Source organism: Hyla sarda, chromosome 3 (genome assembly GCF_029499605.1).
Source record: "Hyla sarda isolate aHylSar1 chromosome 3, aHylSar1.hap1, whole genome shotgun sequence".
NCBI lineage: Eukaryota > Metazoa > Chordata > Amphibia > Anura > Hylidae > Hyla > Hyla sarda.
The window spans coordinates 404,881,879-404,903,636 of record NC_079191.1 but is presented as its reverse complement, the minus strand read 5'-3'; the positions used below and the strand labels follow the sequence as shown (position 1 = coordinate 404,903,636).

The 21,758-nt window shown below is 40.6% G+C and overlaps 1 protein-coding gene across 1 annotated transcript in view; it reads right to left on the bottom strand.

Annotated features, from left to right (window-relative positions):
• PREPL (prolyl endopeptidase like) overlaps positions 1-21,758 on the bottom strand; it is a 45,734-nt gene that overhangs the window by 7,812 nt on the left and 16,164 nt on the right. Inside the window, 10 exon segments of the mRNA XM_056568125.1 lie at positions 932-1,058; positions 1,672-1,821; positions 2,220-2,436; positions 3,062-3,234; positions 6,003-6,206; positions 16,838-16,856; positions 18,546-18,712; positions 21,490-21,582; positions 21,584-21,672; positions 21,675-21,706. Of these exon segments, the coding sequence (XP_056424100.1) occupies positions 932-1,058; positions 1,672-1,821; positions 2,220-2,436; positions 3,062-3,234; positions 6,003-6,206; positions 16,838-16,856; positions 18,546-18,712; positions 21,490-21,582; positions 21,584-21,672; positions 21,675-21,706 (1,271 nt within the window).

The window sequence follows — 21,758 nt, the reverse complement described above, 5'->3', positions numbered from 1 at the left end:
GTAGCAATTCATGGGGTGCTACCACGTATATCCTTACTATAGCATAATACCACCAGAGAAAAAGATAAGATACTAAAAAGAAGCGCACACCCACTATTCAAATATAATTAAAGACATCATTTTATTGGTATTGAAAAACATTATTCAAAGCAGACAGAGACATTTAAAAACCATTAAAGGCACAAAGGTCACCTCACAACAGGGGGGACCCCCTAAAAAGGGGAGACCACTCCCGGGACACCTGCACAATTGATTGTAATCAGTACATCCTCTAAGCCCTAATCAGAGTAAAAACAATAAGCTGTATATACATAACCACATATAACTCCTGACTCAGTATACAAGTATTAATAGTATCTTGACTTTCATGGCTCCGCCCCTTGTGACATCAAGGCCCGTCCCCATAATGCAAGTCTATGGCAGGGGGCGTGACGACCGCCATGCCCTCTCCAATAGACTTGTATTGAAAGGGGCGGGCCGTTCCGTAACTATGCTCTGGCCCCTGTATTGCCCGTCATTACGTGCAGAGCAAACTCTTTCTGTGCTGTAATGATAGCGGGGTGCCGCAGCAGGGATCCCAGGGCTCCCCAGCAGCGGGACCGTGGCGATCTGACATCTTATCCCCTATCCTTTGGATAGGGGATAAGATGTCTAGGGGCAGAGTACCCCTTTAAGGGGTTAAAAGGCTCTGTCTTCTTTGAATCATGTTTTTCAATACCAATAAAATGATGTCTAATTATATTTGACTAGTGGGGTGCGCCATCATCTTTTTCTCTGGTGGTATTTTTCTTAGAGTGAATGGTGCAGCAGACTCCCATTGAGAACAATGGAAGGCTGCTGCACCGTATTTTCCAAGTGGAATAAAAAATGGGCACTAGGGGGTCAAAATCATAGCTCCTAACGTCTCAAATATTTCAGCCTTTTTACTCACCAGGTAAAGCTGATCTATGAAAATGGCAGAGCGCCGCCATCCTGAGCTTCTTCATGTACTGGAGTAATCCACTAAGTGGAATGCGCTGATCATTCTCGTAGGCGGTGATCAGAAGTGAAGGATAATTCTACAGAGCAATAAACAAAATACTACCATGACTGACTGCCTACTGCCCAAAAATGACTGATTATTTAGTAATTCACCACTTGTGTTCTATAGTGTAGGTAAAATTGTTCTATGGTGTAGTGCCGTGTTCTTCAACCAGGGTGTCTCCAGCTGTTGCAAAACTACAACTCCCAGCATGCCCGGACAGCCGAAGGCTGTCCGGGCATGCTGGAAGTTGTAGTTTTGCAACAGCTGGAGGCACCCCGCTTGGGAAACACTGGTGTAGTGTATAGTACAGGGATAGGTGTTCATCATGAAAGACAGTGATGTCACCACAAGATCCACACATCTAGTTGGATTGTAATGGAGAGTCTAACAAATGCATGTCCATACTTTTAGAAATAAACTATGAATTAATCAAGACATTGGGGGAAGATTTATCAAAACCTGTCCAAGAGGAAAAGTTGCCGAGATGCCCATAGCAACCAATCAGATCGCTGCTTTCATTTTTGAAAAGGCCTCTGAAAAATGAAAGTAGCGATCTGATTGGTTGCTGTGGGGAACTCTGCAACTTTTCCTCATGACGGGGGGGAGATTTATCAAAACCTCCCCCCTTTTGACCGTATAGCTCCTACCTGCGGAGTGATATTCTGATAAGGACAATACGCCTGTATGGATCTGTAGTGTTGTACGTTAGTCTGCGGACTGCCCCATTCTTCTTGTTCTTCAAGGGTGAGCGGTAAAGACGGGTCCATCATAGACGTCAGCACATTAAGAAAAGGGGCCTGGCAAAAGAAGCTGGCCTGGTCAAAATACTACTGCACAATAAGCAAAAGGTAAAAGCAAAAAAGCTCAAAATATGACGGGGGATGGGGGCAGTTATGTAAGTTTTTAAAATGATAAAAAAATAAAAATAAAAACTAAAAACTGCATAGTATGAATATTGCTGTAATCCTATTGACCTGCAGAATAAAGTTAACAGGTTAATTTTACCAGATGATAATCTGTGTAAGGGTGCCATTAAGTAGTACAGTGTGTCAATGGAGAGAAAAATATATGGCTTTTGGGAGCAAAAAAAAAAAAAAATAATAATAATAATTAAAAAAAATAAGCAAAAACAAAAATTGGTCCTGTCAGTAAAGGGTTAAAGAACTGCCCTAACTTCAATATTACAGTGCAGTACCTTCAAAACCATTGCTTGAAAAAGCCAAGGCCTAAAATTGAGAAGAGCTCCAGCCAGGACTCCTCCTGCGCTGGCAGCTTCTAATGCTGTCCGAGAAGGCTGAGAAAGCCCCTGATTATGCACATGTACGATACAAGCTTCCAGGTCATCCAGGCCGTTCTGCTTCATTTCCAGATTGCCCAGTTTATGCCAGTTACAGCCCAGTTCTCCACCGCCTCTGTAAAGACAGACCAGTCATTGCACAGAAGACACGAAGGAGAAAAGGGCTTGAGTGATTTGTTAAATGGGCACTGCCATTTGCAAAAGTTGTTATTATGTAATGTAAAAGGATATAGATATAGATATAGATATATACAGTATAGGGAAAACAATGCTCAGCTCCCCACCCAGTATGGACACAATGTTGGAGGACCTCGGCTGTGGTTATAATTGCTGGAGCAGTGCGGCCTGCTTCCCGCGAAGGAGAGGGTCCAGCTCATGAAACAAAAGAAAAAAATAACTAATAGGTGCGTTAAAAACAGCGTGCTGTTTTTAACGCACCTATTAGTTTTTTATTTCCCTTTTGTTTCATGTTTTAATAGGATATAGTAAAAGCTAGGTTTTACCAGCAATACACCTGTGAGCTGGACCCTCTCCGTTCATATTTTTATATAGATTGTTTTAAATATTTGTATATTTTTGGGTGAAAAAATGCTGTCCCTGCAGTTTTTTGCAGAGACAAAATACAGGAAGTGTGCACCCGAAGGAAAGCAGGGCCCCCTGTGCACTGTGGTGAAACGCCCCTGGCTCACACAGCAGGCTGATTGACAAGCCAGGAGCATGCACAGAGCCCTACAAATTACCTAACATGACAATAGGCTAATATCCAGCCATCCTCAAGCAGCATTCTCTTCTCAGGCTTAAAGCTCATATTCAGGTCCACGCCATAGGCCCCATAGACATGAACTAGCAGCGGTCTCTCTCGAAGCCCACCCTCTGCTTTGTAAAAAACTGTGACTGGCACCAGAGTTCCATCCTGTAAATATATAGCAACAGTTAAAAGAAAAAAAAAAAAAAAAAAAATATATATATATATATATATATATATATATATATATATATATATATATATATATATATATATATATATATATATATATATATATATACACACACACACACACACACACACATATATAATGTTCTATATATATTACACATACACACACACACACACACACATTTATATACATACACGTACGTGTGTGTGTGTGTGTGTGTGTGTGTGTGTGTGTGTGTGTGTGTGCGCGTATATATGTGTGTATATCACACACATATACACATTATACATATGTATATACAAACACATATACACAGTCATGGCCATAAATGTTGGCACCCCTAAACATAACAGAAAAGAATTGTAGTAACATGTTTTGCTATACACATTTATTCCCTTTGTGTGTATTGGAACTAAATAAAAAAAGGGAGGAAAAAAGCAAATTGGACATAATGTCACACCAGACTCCAATAATGGGCTGGACAAAATTATTGGCACTCAACTTAATATTTGGTTGCACACCCTTTGGAAAAAATAACTGAAATCAGTGGCTTCCTATAACCATCAATAAGCTTCTTACACCTCTCAGCCGGAATGTTGGACCACTCTTCCTTTGCAAACTGCTTTAAGTCTCTCTTATTGGAAGGCGCCTTTTCCCAACAGAAATTTTAAGATCTCTCCACAGGTGTTCAATGGGATTTAGATCTGGACTCATTGCTGCCACTTCAGAACGCTCAGCGCTTTGTTGTCATACATTTCTGGGGGCTTTTTGATGTATGTTTAGGGCCATTGTCCTGCTGGAAGACCCAAGATCTTGGCTGCAAACCCAGCTTTCTGACACTGGCCTGTACAGTGCGACCCAAAACCTGTGGGTAATACTCAGATTTCATGATGCCTTGCACACATTCAAGACACCCAGTGCCAGAGGCAGCAAAACAACCCCAAAACATCATTGATCCACCATATTTCGCTGTAGGTACTGTGTTCTTTTCTTTGTAGGCCTCATTCCGTTTTCGGTAAACAGTAGAATGATGTGTTTTACCAAAAAGCTCTATCTTGGCCTCATCTGTCCACAAGATGTTTTCCCAGAAGGATTTTGGCTTACTTAAGTTCATTTTGGCAAAATGTAGTTTTGCTTTTTTATGTCTCTGTATCAGCAATGGGGTCCTCCTGGGTCTCCTGCCATAGTGTTTAATTTCATTTATATGTCAAAATGTCGACAGTTTGCGCTGACACTGATGCTCCCTGAGCCTGCAGGACAGCTCAAATCTCTTTGGAACTTGTTTGGGGCTGCTTAGCCACCATCTGGACTATCCTGCGTTGACACTTTTGATCAATTTTTCTCTTTTGTCCACGCCCAGGCGGGATTAGCTACAGTGCATGGGTTGCAAACTTCCTGTAACCTTGAGATTGTTGATATTTTTCCACAATTTTGGTTCTCAAGTCCTCAGACAATTCTCTTCTCTTTCTGTTGTCCATGTTTAGTGTGGCATACACAGGCACACAATGAAAAGACTAAGACTAAGTGAACTTCTCTCCTTTTTATCTGCTTTCAGGTGAGATTATATTGCCCACACCTGTTACTTGCCACAGGTGAGTTTAAGGGAGCATCACATGCTTGAAACAATCTTATTTATCCACAATTTTGAAAGGGTGCCAATAAATTTTTTCAAGCCCATTTTTGTAGTTTGGTGTGACATTATGTCCAATTTGCTTTTTTTTTTACTCCCTTTCTTGGTTTAGTTCCAATACACACAAAGGGAATAAACATGTGTATAGCAAAACATGTGCTACTGCAATCCTTTTCTGTGAGAAATACTTCATTTTCTTGAATTACGGCCATGACTGTCTGTATGTGTGTGTATGTGTGTGTATGTGTGTGTATATGTGTATATATATATATATATATACACATATATATATATATATATATATATATATATATATATATATATATATATATATATATATATATATATACATACACACATATATATACATATACACACACACACACACACACACTAGCTGAGTACCTGGCGCTGCCCAGTTTTTCCTTCCTAATCCTTGTTGGGGAGGGAAAAATCAACAAAAGGAGGAAGCTTTTGACTTCATATCCCATCACCAGATATTGTTGTCATATCCCAACCTCCTACCACGACCTTCTATCCCAAACTGTAATATATGTGTACCAGGTATTGAAATATCTCCAGCCGTACAGAAGTTATGTGGGAACATACATTTCCCATTGATTTGCATGGGACTTTAAACAAAAACCCCGACCCTCACAAATGGGGGTAGTTAAGGGTTAAATTAACTATCCTATATTTTAAGTGGACATATAAGTAACATGTGACCAAGTATTATCGAAATATCTCCAGCCGTTTGGCAAATATATGTTACTGCATAACTTCCATAGACTTGTATGGGACTTTAAAACAAAAACCCTGACCCTGGCAAATGGGGGTGAGTAAGGGTTAAATCACCTCTCCTATGTTTGTTGTTGACATATAAGTAACATGTGGCCAAGTTTCATGTTAATATCTTTAGCCGTTTGGACGTGATGCTGGAACATACACACATACATACATACACACACACACACACGTTGAGATATATAGAGAGAGAGATAGAGATAGATATATATGCACACACACACTTTTAGATTATACATATAATTTAATTTTAATAATATATATTTATATGCAATTTTTACAACCCTTGGTGATAGGACAAATGCAAACCTTGCTCCTGATGCTCATACGCACAACGTGACAAGTCTCACTCCGATCGCTGTTGTATTCGGCCTCTACTGACAACCTTTTGTCTAGTACTGAATAAGCAAACATAACCGGGTTATGTACAGGTGACTCCAGGTAAAAGCGGATTGTGTGCGTCCTCTCCTCTGGGTACCAATCAGTTTGTAGTGCACAGGCCCATGCTGGAAGCTAGAAGAACAACAAAACGTTGAGGGCAAAAAAAAAAATATATGAAAGAAATGAAGACATTTTATTTCATTGTTTTTTCCCCTCCCATACAAAATCCCTGTCTACGTACGATAGATTTAATCTGGAAAGCTGTTTCACCTCAATTCATATGATAATTATATATACGGATATCAGAGCAAAAGAAAGCCTTGCGCTCGCAGAACAAAAACGCGGGTTGACAGAGGCAGAGCTTAAATGGTTCACTGCACTCAACTTGTTAATAACCTTTTTATTTAAACACTATAATGAAATTCAATCACTATTTCAATTAAAAAGCAAAACTATGAAACAAGTCATGATTTTCTTGTCAAATTAAATTTGCTCTGCAAAGTGATATTTAAAGTCACATTTCATCTACAAAAAAAAAATAAAAATAAAAAAAAAATAAAAAAAAAAACAAGAAAAAAAACCCTGAAAATGTCAACTATTCTACCTACTGAAAGCGGAAAGGCTGCCAAGTGTATGGAGAGGTCGGGCAGCTTGCACAATTCATCTGTTGCTACCCCTGTCATCGTGATCTGTCATCCTTAAAGCGAACCTTTCCCGTATGATAAACATACTGCACCAGGAGGTCATTTAAAGTCATGTAGATTAGAATAATTTCTGCTTTCCGGAAACAGCGTTGCATTTGTCTACAGTTATTGCATCTACAGCCCCATTTGATTAAATGGAGCAGCAGCAGAAAATTGGCCGGGGATATGTGGCGCAAAACATGCTCCAGAAGTCCAATAGATGTAGGATTACTCAAATACTTTATGCAAACACCAATAAAATTATAACACGTTTCGAGGCGCTACAGCTTCTTCATCAGATTGGTATCCGTATAGGAAAAACCTAAACCATACCCATTTATATATCCATCTGATGAGGCCTCAAAACAAGTTATATCCATAGATATGGTGCAGGTTTTATTTATATATGGATACCCATCTGATAAAGAAGCTGCAGCACCTTGAAACATGTTATGCTTTATAGGGGGTTTCAATAAAAGTATTTGAGTATTCTGGAGAGTGGTTTGTACCTTAAATCCTGGTCCTCTTGTCTTCTGCTGCTGCCTTCTCAATCATTTGGGGTATCACATTGCCTATCCCAGGAAGTCTTTCCAAACAACTGAATAAGATGAGCAGTTATTTAAATGGGGATTTCGAAATCCAAAATGCACCCCCTGCCTCTATATACTGCCCTATGAGAGGCTATGTTGCTTTTTTGTTTTGTTTCTTGCATACAGTTGATTCTTATGAATTGAAGTTGGGCTGTAATACCATCTGCTTGACTTTTTATTTTTTATTCTACTTTAAGGGTAGGGTCACACGAAGCATATTTTGCTGCATATTTTCTTAGCCCTTGAAGTCAATAGGTAACAGCTGTATATATTGCTACCCATTGACTTTAATAGGTAGGAAAATTTGCAGCATCAAATACACAGTGTGTGACCCTACCTTACTAGGGTACATTCACACATATTGTATTCGCTGTGGATTTGCTGCTGTTAATACAAACAGCATCAATTCTGCAGCAGATATGGTTCATGTGAAGGCACCCTAAAAAATATTCAGGGATGTGGAAATCCTATCGCTCAACGCACGGGACAAGTAGTTTTGGGCGCCGGGCAGGTGAATTTTGATAGATTTAGTCCTGTATCGGGCTAGCAGGGACAGACAGACTTCCCCCTTATTTTCTTTAATGCCGGTGTGAGGTGCAGGAGCGGCGCTCAGGGTATATGGAGGGGGCGGCGGCCCCCAGCTGACCGAAGAGGCCGAGGTCGCACATTTGCATTACATAATTATCTCCCCTCCCGGTGGATGGAGGACGCAGCTCTACTCTCACAAGAAGCAGGGTGAGAGCAAGGAAGTAGACAGCTCGGTACACAGCTCCCTCCCCTCCCCCTCCCCCTGCTCTGTCTCCACAGGACCTAATCCACCACGGGAGGCTGCAAGTTTGCACAGGGAAAAAAAACAGAGCAGGGGGCTGGGGAGAGAGGACGTCCGGTGTGAAGTGAGATTTTCAAACCCATGCAACCTCACACAGCAGTGTGACTACAGCTCTGATGTCCACTCATGGCCGGCTCAGGTGAGGAGGCAGAGAATGCAGGCGGCGGCAGGAAGGGTGGTTGTATATGTAGGGTGTGAGTGGATGTGTGTATGTATGTAATGTATAATTAGGTGTGATGTGTGTATATAATGTATGATGTGGGGTGGGCAGCGGTGGGTGTATGTGTGATGTGTGCATATGTATATGTATGGTGTGAGTGTATATGTGTATGATGTATGTGTGATGTGTGCATGTAATGTATGATGTGGGGGGCAGTGGCGGGGTGTGTGTGTGTGTGTGTGTGTGTGTGTGTGTGTGTGTGTGTGTGTGTGTGTGTATGATATGGGGGCAGTGGCCAGTGTATGCATGAATGCATTAGGGCAGGGGGGTGGGGGGGGGGGGGGGGGGCACTGCCGCTGCTGCCAGTTGTGCCATCTAATTTTATTTATTTTCAGTGTCTTCTGGCCACCCACACTAAATTGCACCCCCAGAATCTCGCCCCTTCATACTCTCCCGCCGACCAAGAGCCCCACGGATGCAAGCAAACATGCCCGAACCAAAACTACAACTCCCAGCATGTTGCACCATAACCTGAACTGTAGAACTATAAAGTGTAACATGCTGGGAGTTGTAGTTTTGGTTCAGGTCAGCTGCAGAGCCATAGGCTGCATCAGGGCATGCTGGGAGTTGTAGTTCCTAACTGCAATTCCCAGTATTGCTTGACACAGCCTATGGCTCTGCAGCGGACACGAACCAAAACTACAACTCCCAGCATGTTACACAATGACCTTAACTGTACTACTATACAGTGCAACGTGCTGCAACACCCACACAACCATAGGCTGAATCAGGGCATGCTGGGAGTTGTAGTTATCTAGTAACTAAATGCAACTTCCAGCATTTTCTCACACAAAATGCACCACATAAACTGGAGAAGCAGAACACCCTCCAATAACACATAAGTCCCTATGAAGACTGAAAAATATTAAAAAAATATTTTAAAAAGTGCGTATATATGTGAATAAGCCCCTTTCCTAATAAAAGTTTCCAATTTTCTTAAAATAAAAATAATGTACAAAAATAAACATAAGTGGTATCGCTACATGTGGAAATATCCAGGCTAATAAAATATGTTAATTAAACGGTACGGTGAACGGTGTAAATAAAAAAAAAATTGTCCAGAATTGCTCATTTTTGGTCACTTCATATGAGAAATTTTTTATAAGGTGATCAAAAAGTTACATCTAGACTTTTCCGGGCTTGCCTCGGACGTAAAAGGAGCGACAGCTCTCCCGCCACTAATAGCCTGGCATGCTGCGATCATTGTAGCCGCTATTAAACCATTAGATCACCGCTGTCTAAGTTGACAGCAGTGTCTAAAGGGATCTTATATCCATCCCTGGTGGTCTAGTGGGGGGGGGGAATCGTACTATTTTGGTCAAAATTATTTTATCTATCAGGACAAGTGGATTTTCTTAAAGGAAAAGTAGATTGTGTTCTGCTTTAGTCCCTTGGACAACAATTTTTTTTTTTATTTCCACACCCCTGAATATTATATCTACCTTACACGAAAAAGCTATTCTTCTATTCTTGCTAATTTATAACGTATGTTGACAAAAAAATAAAAAATAAATAAAAATAATAATCCTGTACTTTCACAAAATGACATCAATTTCAAGAATAGTTTGTTTCCCCCCCGCACTCTGAGCGTAATAACGGGCGATACAGGATCCGGAGCATTGTGACATCACGGCTCTGCCCCTCGTGACATCACGATGCTTCGGCCCCTGTATTGCCCATCATTACGCAGAGTGGGTTAGCTCTGTGCAGTAATGACACGGGGTGCTGTAGACGAGATCGCGGGGGTCCCCAGCAGCGGGACCCCCGCGATCTGACATCTTATCCCCTATCCTTTGGATAGGGGATAAGATGTCTAGGGGTGCAGTACCCCTTTAACTGTTATTTTAAAGTCAGTCTTGACTTTAAAATAACAGTTAATCAGCTCACTGAGGGATAAGTTACATGCTGCAGATACAATTTTATGGAGAGGGGAGGTTGGGAGGAAGAAGAAGAGAAGCTAGATGAGCATGCAGTGAATAGTGTGGGATGGGTTACATCATATATAGTAATGTACTCAATACAAAGGATATACCCTTCTAAAACACAACATTTATTAAATACAGATTAAAAGATACTCTAACAACAAAAATCAAGTTAACAGCACAGCATGTAAAGGAGGTATGTGATACTCAAATTATAGGTGGGATAACATCAACATATGTGTAAATGGGACCCTGTTAGATCAGGATTTCAGGTGAGTGTATAATACATATACACACATACATACATACACACACACACACACACACACACACACACTGCCGCGGACGCATTCCTTCCAGGGTAGTACACGGATTTGGTGTGAAATAAAATGGTATATTATACCACAAATAAATGGCATGAAAAATTCCTGTCCCTGATACAAAGCTCCTACAACAGTGGAGGAGGCGCCCCCCACTTCAAGACTATGGCTGACCGCTCCCCACCTCACATGTCCCTAAGAAAACAAACAGTAACCCCCGATGATGCATCATCATACCTAAACACCAATGGAATATATTATATATACACACACACACACGATAAACAAAAACATGTGTTGAACATGTGTTCATATTGATTTATCTTCTATATGAGGTTATATGATTTTAATCTGTTGAAGTTCACACAACCTCTATGCATTCCCCCCCCCCCCCCTTTTAAGAATGATTGTCGGGGTTCCTCAGGAGGTTTTGTGAAGTCATAGCGATTACTGCATGTGGAGGTGGAAACCAACGTTACAAGATACCTCTCATTGGTCCACCCCATATGCAGGGGTACATGTAGGTCAGATGCATGCCAAGGAATAAATGACTGACTGTGTCCAATATATATATCCAGACGCTATTTACATGCTGTGCTGTTAACTTGATTATTGTTGTTAGAGTATCTTTTAATCGGTATAATAAATGTTATTTTTTTCTTTTTAGAAGGGTACATCATTTGTATTGAGTAAAATAGTAGATCTCACCCCAATGCTTTACTCACAGATTACACTGTTTAGCACTACTCTATAATGGCCTCAATGCTACAGAGGTACAAGGTAACAGGATTCCATCATCTGTGTGTGCAATGTATAGGAGTTATCATAGCAGATAGTCTCCAGCCACTAGTTTAGGGAGAACTGAAAATTAGAGATTAAGCCTGCAAAAAAAGGGGAAAACTGGTGAAAAATGCCATATACAAGTTACATAGGGCAGACTTTCCTGAAGAGTCACCTGAAACAACAGGAGTGCTTGCTTTTTTTTTTTTTAATATACAAAACTCAGTACCTAATCCTGACCATGTCCATCTAATTTTTGTATGTCTAGCACCTTTAAATTTTTTTTATTATACTTAATTTAGCTCACTAGTCTGAATTCCTCTCAAAGGAGGGGTGTAGCCTCACTGTGCAGGTCTCCGCCCCCTTCCTCAGTATGCTGTCTGCTCACATCTCCCTTAGCATTAGCAAAACTACAACTCCTAGCTTGTCCTCACTGACAGTAGCGGGACACAAGAGGACAGTGGGAGGACTTTTCCTCCAGCTCTGAGCCCTGCAATCTGAGCCCTGCACTCACAGCTGTCAATCAAGGAAGTGTGTCCATGACGTAGGTGATGACAAGTGGACACAGCAGGACTAGTATGTATCCCAGGAGGCATTTGGTTGACTGTTTTTTTCAGTATGAAATACTAAAATTTTTCTAATGAAAGCAAGTGCAAAACCTATTGGTTATACATGCTTTACAACATATCAAAAGTTATTGTATCTGACAATGCCCATTTAAAGCATCTCTTGATGAAGTAAGGCTAGGTTCACATGGCCAATCTCTCCTGTCCCGCTATTCTCCTGTCATTGCTCCTAGACTGACCATACTAACAAAACGAATGCAAACTGATGCAAAGGGATGCCATTAAGTGGCATATAGTTGCATCAGTTTTTAATCAGTTTGTACCCTTTATTGGTTGCTCACACCTCATCCGAGCATGTTCAAAAGTAATAATGGATCAAAAACTGATTGAAAAAAATGGATGCAAATGGATGACAATACATGAAGCAATAGATTTCAATGTTAAATTTCACATATCTGTTTCTAAGCAGTTATTTTTTTATGAGAAAAAAAAATACTGCATGCAATGTCTTTTCCCCTCTGGAAATAACTTAATAGGAACCAAACAGGTGACAAATTCTCAGATTTGAGAATGGCAAAAATTAACGGGGACTGACGTTAATGTGAATGAGCCTTAAACGTGTAAATTAATAATGCATAAAAGCATATTAACAAATCCAAAAACATTTAAAGGGCTCCAGTATTCCAGCAATGATTTTTTTTTTTTACCCAAGTACTTTAAAAATAAACAAAATTTAATCATCCGTCCCAATGCCATCATGGTAGCTCCTATTCTCCCCGTGCCTTCCTGCTTTCTCTGATCAAAGCGCCGCTTGATCATTCACTAGTTGCAGTGGTGTCCAGTCTTAGTCAGTCATTGGCTCAGGGGGCATTTCCCAGGAGGTCGAATTTACCCTCAATTTGACAGAAGAGGATAGCGGGAAGAAAAAATTAAAATGTCTGCATGTTATTATACTACACAAAAGAAAAAGTGACGGAAAAAAAAAAAAAGTTAAAAACCTGTATTTTACAGATTTTATGTAATACGTATCTCACTGTTTAAGCGGAGTTGCCCTTTAACATTTCTTTCCTTGGTGCAGACAGAACAGATGACATTTGTTTTAGATAGACCCGGCTTATTCTCCATCAGAGCATTTTGAAAATGAGAAATACGTGGAACAATAATCTACCGTCAACGACTATGATTTTTGAGTAAAGTAATGCTTTTAGGGGGTAAAATGTGGCTTCTGAAAATATTCCATTCCGGTTAAATAACATTATATTCAGCAAGTAATTCTATTCAGTCCTATTATTTCGCTCTCTCTGTCTCTGATTATACGCCCTTGGCCGACTCGCTCTTGTAATCTAGCCAGTTTGATTCCAGCTAGCGATCTCGTGCTACAGGTTGGCTCTTTAGCATTTAGTTACTTGAAATTGGTGCCTTGGATCGGGGAGCTGAAGAAAAACCATTGAGCAACACAATAACCCTTTTCTTGGCACATGTACACTTGGTGGTTTGTAGCTATTATGTGTGGGATTCTCAAGGCAGAAAAGAAAAAAAAATAGAAATCAGTATTCATTCACTGCAAGCTGCTGAAAGGCCAGAATTTCCATTCTCCCTGCTCTCCTAAACATAACAATTCAACACAAAAAAATAAAAAATTGGGACTGCAGCACTGTAAACACATTCACATTTTGATTACATTTTTTTCCTTACTTTTTTAAAGACATTTGAAGTAACAGGGAAAAAAAAATAAAAAATAAATAAAAATAAAAAAGAGACAACCAGTCCAGCAAATCAAATGAACACAGATATTGCAGTCGAGTATAGATTCACTCACTCATGGGGGCCCACTAGAACAGACCCCAAAAAATACCATTTGGTGTAAGGAGATAATACAGGGTTACTATAGAATGCACAAATGCTACAGGTCCATATGAGGGCTTATTCTATGCCGGAGATAACTAATTGTATCACAAATTCTACAGCAAGGCCATCAAAAAAAAAAAAAAAAATCTATTTTAGGGCAAAATTAAAGTTTAAAAAAAATAAAAATAAAAAATAAAACACACAACACATACAAGGTCCATATGATAACAATGATACCCAGTTTATATAGGATTTATTTATTTTAAAGAAGTAAAATAAAAGTATAACTTTTGTAAGAAAACAAAACTAAAACAGGAGTATGCTTAAAATTGTGCTCTTTTCACCCCTATAAAGGCTGGGGTCACACCACGTTTTTGCAACACAGTTCCCGTATCAGGTTTTTGATTTAAAAAAATAAAAAAAAAATATTCCTCAAAACCTGACTAAACTGTATCATAATGTGTGTACAAATTTTTTCTCTGTATACGTTTTGAAAAATGATGTCCGGTTGCATCCGTTTTTTTAAGAAAAAAAAAAACGTATACGTTTAACTTTTCACTCCATTATGAATAAAGTTTCACTTGTTTGATTGAAATTCCAAAAAAAAAAAAACTGTGCAAAATCAAAAACCGGATGGAACCGTACGCACATACGGTCGCCATTGACTCCCATGTAAAAAAAAATAAAAAGCGTATACGGTTTAATACGGTTTTTCACCCAGACCACGGTTTTCTGTCTGAAAAAAATAAATAAAATAAATTAAAAAAAAGGAAAAAAACCGTATGGTCTGAAAAACGGAGACAACCATATACATGTGCATACAGTTTTGAATGGGAAGTCTATGGGCACAATTTTCTGTGCGGTTGCATACTTTTTTTTATGAAACCGTATAGCAAAATCGTGGTTTGCAACCACCCTTAACTCTTATTTCTCCATATTCGGGGCTGTATGAGGATTTTTAAGCCATGACCTTTAGTTTTTATCAGTACCATTTTTGTATTGATGGGACCTTTTGTATTTTTTTCCCTGGTACATGAACTGAACAAAAATCTGAAATTGTGAACTTAGTTTTTTTATTTCATTTCTTTTTTTTCCCCATTCACTGTGCTGTTTCACTAACATTAAATTTTAATGGTACAGACATTATCCACACATGCCGGTACCAAATAGTTTTATTTCTATGTGCATTATTATAATGCACATATGGGAAGAGGGGGTGATTTTAACTTTAATTAGTTGTGGGGAGAGGGACTTACTCACATTTTTAAATTTTTTTAATTATTGTTCCACTTTGTTTTGCAGTGTTTTGATTGCGTACACTGTTCAATGCTATGGCATAGGCAGAGCGCTGATCAGACAGCATGGTGGAGGTAAGTGACCCCACTGGCACCAGGAATTTTACACTTTAGATGTTAGGACCAGGATCTAAAGGGTTAATGGCAGGTATCGGCACAATCGCCACTGCCCAGCATTAAAAAAGCGAGTCCTGGCTGCATATAGTCTCTGAAGCGAGCGCAGCTCCTGCAGTCTCTTCAAAGCATGGCAACACAAAATTATGTAAATTTACCTCATTCCACGTTAACATACTCCAACCATGAAATGGCTATACATCATAGGGTGGGAATGGGTTAAGCCCATTTGTCCAGATTAAAGGGGTACTCCGGTGAAAAACTTTTTTTTTTTTTTTTTAAATCAACTGGTGCCAGAAAGTTAAATATATTTGTAAATTATGAGAATTGTGAATTCGGGTAGAAAACAGATATTGTGCACATCTACAATCTTGTATAATGATCTGATTGCTGCTCAGCATAATATCAAAAACTAACAGGTTGTTAGTATACATTTTTGAGCAAAAAGTACAAGCCCACTCGCCACGTCAAGGCCGCCTATTTCGAGTGGGTCCCTAACGTCCGCGCGTCGCATATTTGTAAATTACTTCTATTTAAAAAAATAAATAAATAAAAAAATCTTAATCCTTCCAGTACTTATCAGCTGCTGAATACTACAGAAGAAATTCATTTCTTTTTGGAACACAGAGCTCTCTGCTGACATCTCTGTCCATTTTAAGAACTGTCTAGAGTAGGAGAAAATACCCCATAGCAAACATATACTGTTCTGGACAGTTCCTAAAATGGACAGAGATGTCAGCAGAGAGCACTGTGTTCATGATGTCAGCAGAGAGCACTGTGTTCCAAAAAGAAAATAATTTCCTCAGTAGTATTCAGCAGCTAATAAGTACTGGAAGCATTAAGATTTTTTTATGGAAATAATTTACAAATCTGTTTAACTTTCTGGTGCCAGTTGATATAAAAAAAAGAAAGAAAAAAAAAGGGTTTCCACTTCTTACCTCTTTACCTAGCACAGTCTAAGAATGCCCGAAATTTATCCAAGTGTATCCATACTGTTTAATATGCTGGATTCTCCAGACCAGCTATTAGTTAGCACAAACTGCACTAGAATTCTGGTACAAAGGGTTTTATGATGCCAAAATCCCTTTTCAACCCACTGTCTGATAATTAAACATATATTGGTAATGTTACTTTACAACCTCAACCTTTACTCTCTGCTCCATTTTTTTCCCCATTAGCCTAATCTTCTGTGACAGATATCCTGTCCCTGTTGTACACTCTAGCTGGAAATTCAGCCACCTTTCTCTCTCAGTACACCTTTGCTATAACCCAGCACACTACATCCACAGAAAGTGGACAGAAAGTTCATCACAAGACAACAGATTAGGCAGATTGTATTCATCTACCAATATATGGTAATTTAGGGACGGTTTATCTTTACACAAGAGATTGGAGGCTGTGCAATGCTTCAGGGGCACAATGTCACAGGCCCGCTTGGCCAATCAGTATCTAAAGTGGGACATCACTGTGGCTGCTGATAGGGTGACAGGCCTGTAACCTCACATCCCCAAACCCAATAATATTAGCAGCGCAAGTGAGGAAGGTAAGTGTTTTTTTGTTTTATTTTTTTTCACTACCTGAGCAAATGCATGAAACTCTTGCTGCCTGGATAACCCTTTAAGTCATAGCGCAGAGGTGAATTAAGCCTACTACTACAAGTCACAGCATGTGCAACCCACATTTTGTAACACGCATAAAATCCCAGATATAAAGCCCACATTTACTATCATGATTGGTGTGACTAACACCAATCTAAATAAAAAGATTGTTAAAGGGGTTCTCCGGTGCTTAAACATCTTATCCCTTATCCAAAGGATAGGGGATAAGATGCCTGATCGCGGGAGTCCCGCCGCTAGGGACCCCCGAGGTCATGCACGCGGCACCCCGTTTGTAATCAGTCCCCGGAGCGTGTTCGCTCCGGGTCAGATTACGGGCGACTACAGGGCGGGCGGCGTGTGACGTCAAATGCCGGCGCAGCCATGACGCCGCCCGCCCTGTAGTCGCCGGTAATCAGTCCCAGAGCAAACACGCTCCGGCGATTGATTACAAACGGGGTACCGCGTGCATGATCCCGGGGGTCCATAGCGGCGGGACTCCCGTGATAAGGCATCTTATCCCCTATCCTTTGGATAGGGGATAAGATGTTTAAGCACCGGAGAACCCCTTTAAGAGTGATTTTCATCCAAATTTGCACTTTTCAATCTCTTCTACTTTATATAGTCTATAAATATGACTAAAACTACACTGCCTCTGGGGCCATGGCAATTGTTCAAGTTTGGTGACCTAAAAGAAATATGTTAGCAACTTTGTGGCACAGCTGGTACTAAGCATCCACATAGAAGTAGTAATACCTATAGGATTTAAAGGGGTACTCCGGTGGAAAACATTTATTCTTTTTAATCAACTGGTGCCAGAAAGTTAAACAGATTTGTAAATTAAAAAATCTTTATCCTTCCAGTACTTATTAGCGGCTGTATATTACAGAGAAAGTGCTTTTGTTTTAGTATTTTTTTTATTTATTTTTTCTGTCTACAGTGCTCTCTGCTGTACACCTCTGTCTGTATCAGGAACTGTCCAGAGCAGCATACATGTGCTATGGGGATTTCCTCCTGTTCTAGACAGTTCCTGATACGGACAGAGGTGTCAGCAGAAAGCACCGTGGACAGAAAAAACAAAAAAAAACAATGAAATCTGAAAATGAAAATGCTGTAGCAGCTAATAAGTACTGGAAGGATAAAGATATTTTAATATAAGTAATTTACAAAACTAACTTTCTGGCACCAGTTGATTAACCCCTTCATGACCCAGCTAGTTTTGGCCTTCATGACCCAGTCCCTTTTTTCAAATCTGATATGTGTCTCTAACTGCTTTTACCTGGCAAAGTGATCAGAGATTGTTTTTTCAAGACATATTGTACTTTATATTAGCGGTAAATTTTGTTGATACATGAAGCGATTTTTGTGAAAAACTCTAAAATATTGTGAAAAATTGGAAAAACTACAGGTAATTTCTCTATGTTTAAAACTCTCTACTTGTAAGAGAAATAGTCATGCCAAATAAATGTAGTTATTAATTCACATCCACAACATGTCTACTTTATGTTGCATCATTTGTTAAACATCCTTTTACTAAGTGTCTAAAATCACATTTTGGGGGGGGGGGGGGGGGGGGGGGAGAAACAATACAATTTTGAATGTGTGTGTGTGTGTATATATATTATATATATATATATCTCAACAATAACTGAACTACAGCCAGTAAACTGGACCAGAAAACACAAATGTACCTTCATAGTGTGTGTAACCTTCTCTCGGAGAGGGAAGTCACTTCCATGTACAGCTCATTGTTCTGTCTTAGGAACAGAATGCAATGATCCTCTAGCATCTCCATGTCCAGCAGTCTAGAATTTGCAGGTACCTGGTATATGGGCTTCCACTGTTGGACATCACTGGTTAGTGGAGCTTTCATCAACTGCACCATAATGGAGAAATGCCAGGTTAGATTATAAAGAGAAAAATAACAGTGCTCCATAGCGTAACATACTAGAGCAGGGGTCCTCAAACTACGGCCCGCCGAGGACATTTATCCGGCCCGCCGCTGCCTGGGACATCCCTGTGTCCCGAAAGATGTTTTCGGGACACAGGGATGCGCTCTCGGAGACCCTGCGTTTACTTTAAAACACAGGGGCCGCCAGGAAGGTGGCGCACGCAGGGACGCCGTGCGTGCGCTCATAGCAACGGAGCGCGGAGGATCGGGGCAGCGATGAGGACGTGTGCTGGCCAGCTAGGTAAGTGTTACCAGCGGCACATCAGCTTCGGACAGCTTCGGTGCTCCGACCACCGCTCCTTCGGTCCCGGGACTTACTGCTATGTCCGGACGGGAGGAGTGGTGGTCGGAGCACTGAATTGGGCGCAGAACACAGGCATACAGCCTCCAGCCATACACTGTATGGCTGGAGGCTGTATGTCTGTGGGGGAACATACTGTACCTAATGTGGGGGGGGGGAACATTATACTGCACCTAATGTGGGGGGGGGGGGGCGACATTATACTGCCAACCCTAATGTGGGGGGGACATTATACTGCCAACCCTAATGTGGGGGAACTGTACTGCCAACCCTAATGTGGGGGAACTGTACTGCCAACCCTAATGTGGGGGAACTGTACTGCCAACCCTAATGTGGGGGAACTACAACCTAATGTGGGGGGATCTATACTGCCAACCTAATGTGAGAGGGGGGGGGGGGGGGGAGAACTGTGCTGCGTACTTAAAGTGGTAGTCCACTAATAAGATATATAAGTGTGCATAGGAATTTGTTCATGTTTTGATATTTATAGTCCGGCCATCCAACGGTCTGAGGGACCGTGAACTGGCCCCCCCGTTTAAAAAATTTGAGGACCCCTGTACTAGAGGAAGGGTAAGAATGATGAAAGATCAAGTGCCGCTTACCCTGGATAGTTGAGTACCGTCATACACAACAATGATGCATGCGTAATCTTGGATCAATAATGATCTTGTCTGCAGCCTCCAAACAATGGAGTAACAGAACAGGCTTCAATAAACCAACGGCAGGATCACAATGGCGCTGACCGGACCAAATGTCCGGTTCCTTTCCCCCCCCCCTTTAAATAATGTCCCCAGATTGTCTTCTAAAAAAAAAAAAAAAAAAAAAAAAAAAATGTAACTCCTTTTTCCTTGCTCTCTTGTAGATCTGGTATTAGGGCAACTGTCTGCAGCCAGGGACTCTGTTTTCCTCGAGCTGCAGATCACAGCACCTACAGCGGGGTGAACTGATAGCGCCGCACAACAATTTGGCCAAGGTGGGACACCGCTTCAGGAAGCCCACTGTCAGAGACCGGCCTGAGAAAGAAAACCCTATACCGGACCCTACAAGGTAGCAGAGGAAGGGAGTTATAGTCTTCATTATTTTAAAATAGGCCAGCTGGACACATAAAAAAAAAAAAAAATAATTATAATAATTATATAAATAAAATAATAATAATTTTGACAGGATAATCCCTTTAAGGAAGACCTACAAACCTGACTAAGGAGGAATGGGCCAGCTCCAAAACATTTGGACCTAACTTAGATACAAAACCAACACTGCCAAATACTAACTGCATGTATGTAAACTTCTGATCCACTGGGAACGTGATTAACAAAGGAAAATGAAAGCATAAATAATTGCTTGTCCCTAAGATTAGTCTGACACATTTCACATTCTTGTAGTAGAAATCCCCACTGACCTAGGATTAAATGTCAGGAAAAAGAATAAGTCTTAAAAAAAAAAAAAATAATAATAATAATAAGTGTTACTGAAGGTGGATGTAAATTTATGACTTCAAACTATGTATAACTCTGCACACCTTGAGCTATTATTTTAAAAGGGTACTCTGCCTCAGTGTTCTGAACATTCTGTTCCGAACGCTTGGAACGGGCGGCGGGGGTCATGACATCACGGCCGTGCCCCCCTCAATGCAAGTCTATGGAGGGGGGGCGTGTCGGCTGCCACGCCCCCTCCCATAGACTTGCATAGAGGGGGGGCACGGCCGTGAAGTCATGACCCCAGCTGACTGCACCCAGCTTTCTAAACGAACGCCCGGGTGTGCACAGAGATCACAGGGGTCCCAGCTGTGGGACCCCTGCAATCACACATCTTATCCCCTATCCTTTGATAGGGATAAGATGTCTACAAGGTGGAGTACTACTTTAAAGGGGTATTCCCAGGCCAAAACTATTTTTTTTTTTTTTTTTTTTTTTTTATAAATTAACTGGCTCCAGAAAGATTTGTAAATTATTTCTATTAAAAATCGTAATCCTTCCAATAGTTATTAGCTTCTGAAGTTGAGTTGCTGTTTTCTGTCTAACTGCTTTCTGATGACTCACATCCCAGGAGTTGTGCAGCTCCTATGGGGATATTTTCCCATCATGCACAGCTCCCGGGACATGACATCATCATTGAGCAGTTAGACAGAAAACTTCAGAAGCTAATAACTATTGGAAGGATTAAGATTTTTTTAATAGAAGTAATTTACAAATCTGTTTAACTTTCCAGAGCCAGTTGATATGTATATAAAAAAAAGTTTTTGCCTGGATAACCCCTTTAAGTAGGGTTTTGTGCAGCTTATGATGTGTTTGGACTTAGCGACACACACACACACACACACACACACACACTTTTTATGCATTTTTTACACTTGCACTCAGTGTCTTGGTAATTGTAGATCTATTGTGCAGACAGAAGTCACCTTGTATTCCGCAGGCTCTCCGTACGTTGTGAGAATATAGAGACAGCCATGTCTGTGCTCCACATGATAAACAACACCAGGCAGCCGGGTCTGCAACCAGGACAGGGGGCTTGTAAGGGGAACTACAGTCAATAAGCCGGACCTCAGAAGATGTCTTGCTATTACTGCTGATGGTGAGAAACAGCGGTCTCTGGTGATGTACAGGTCTACAAAAAACCTGCAAAGAATAATAAATGCAGACACATAGGGGGGAGATCTATCAAAACCTG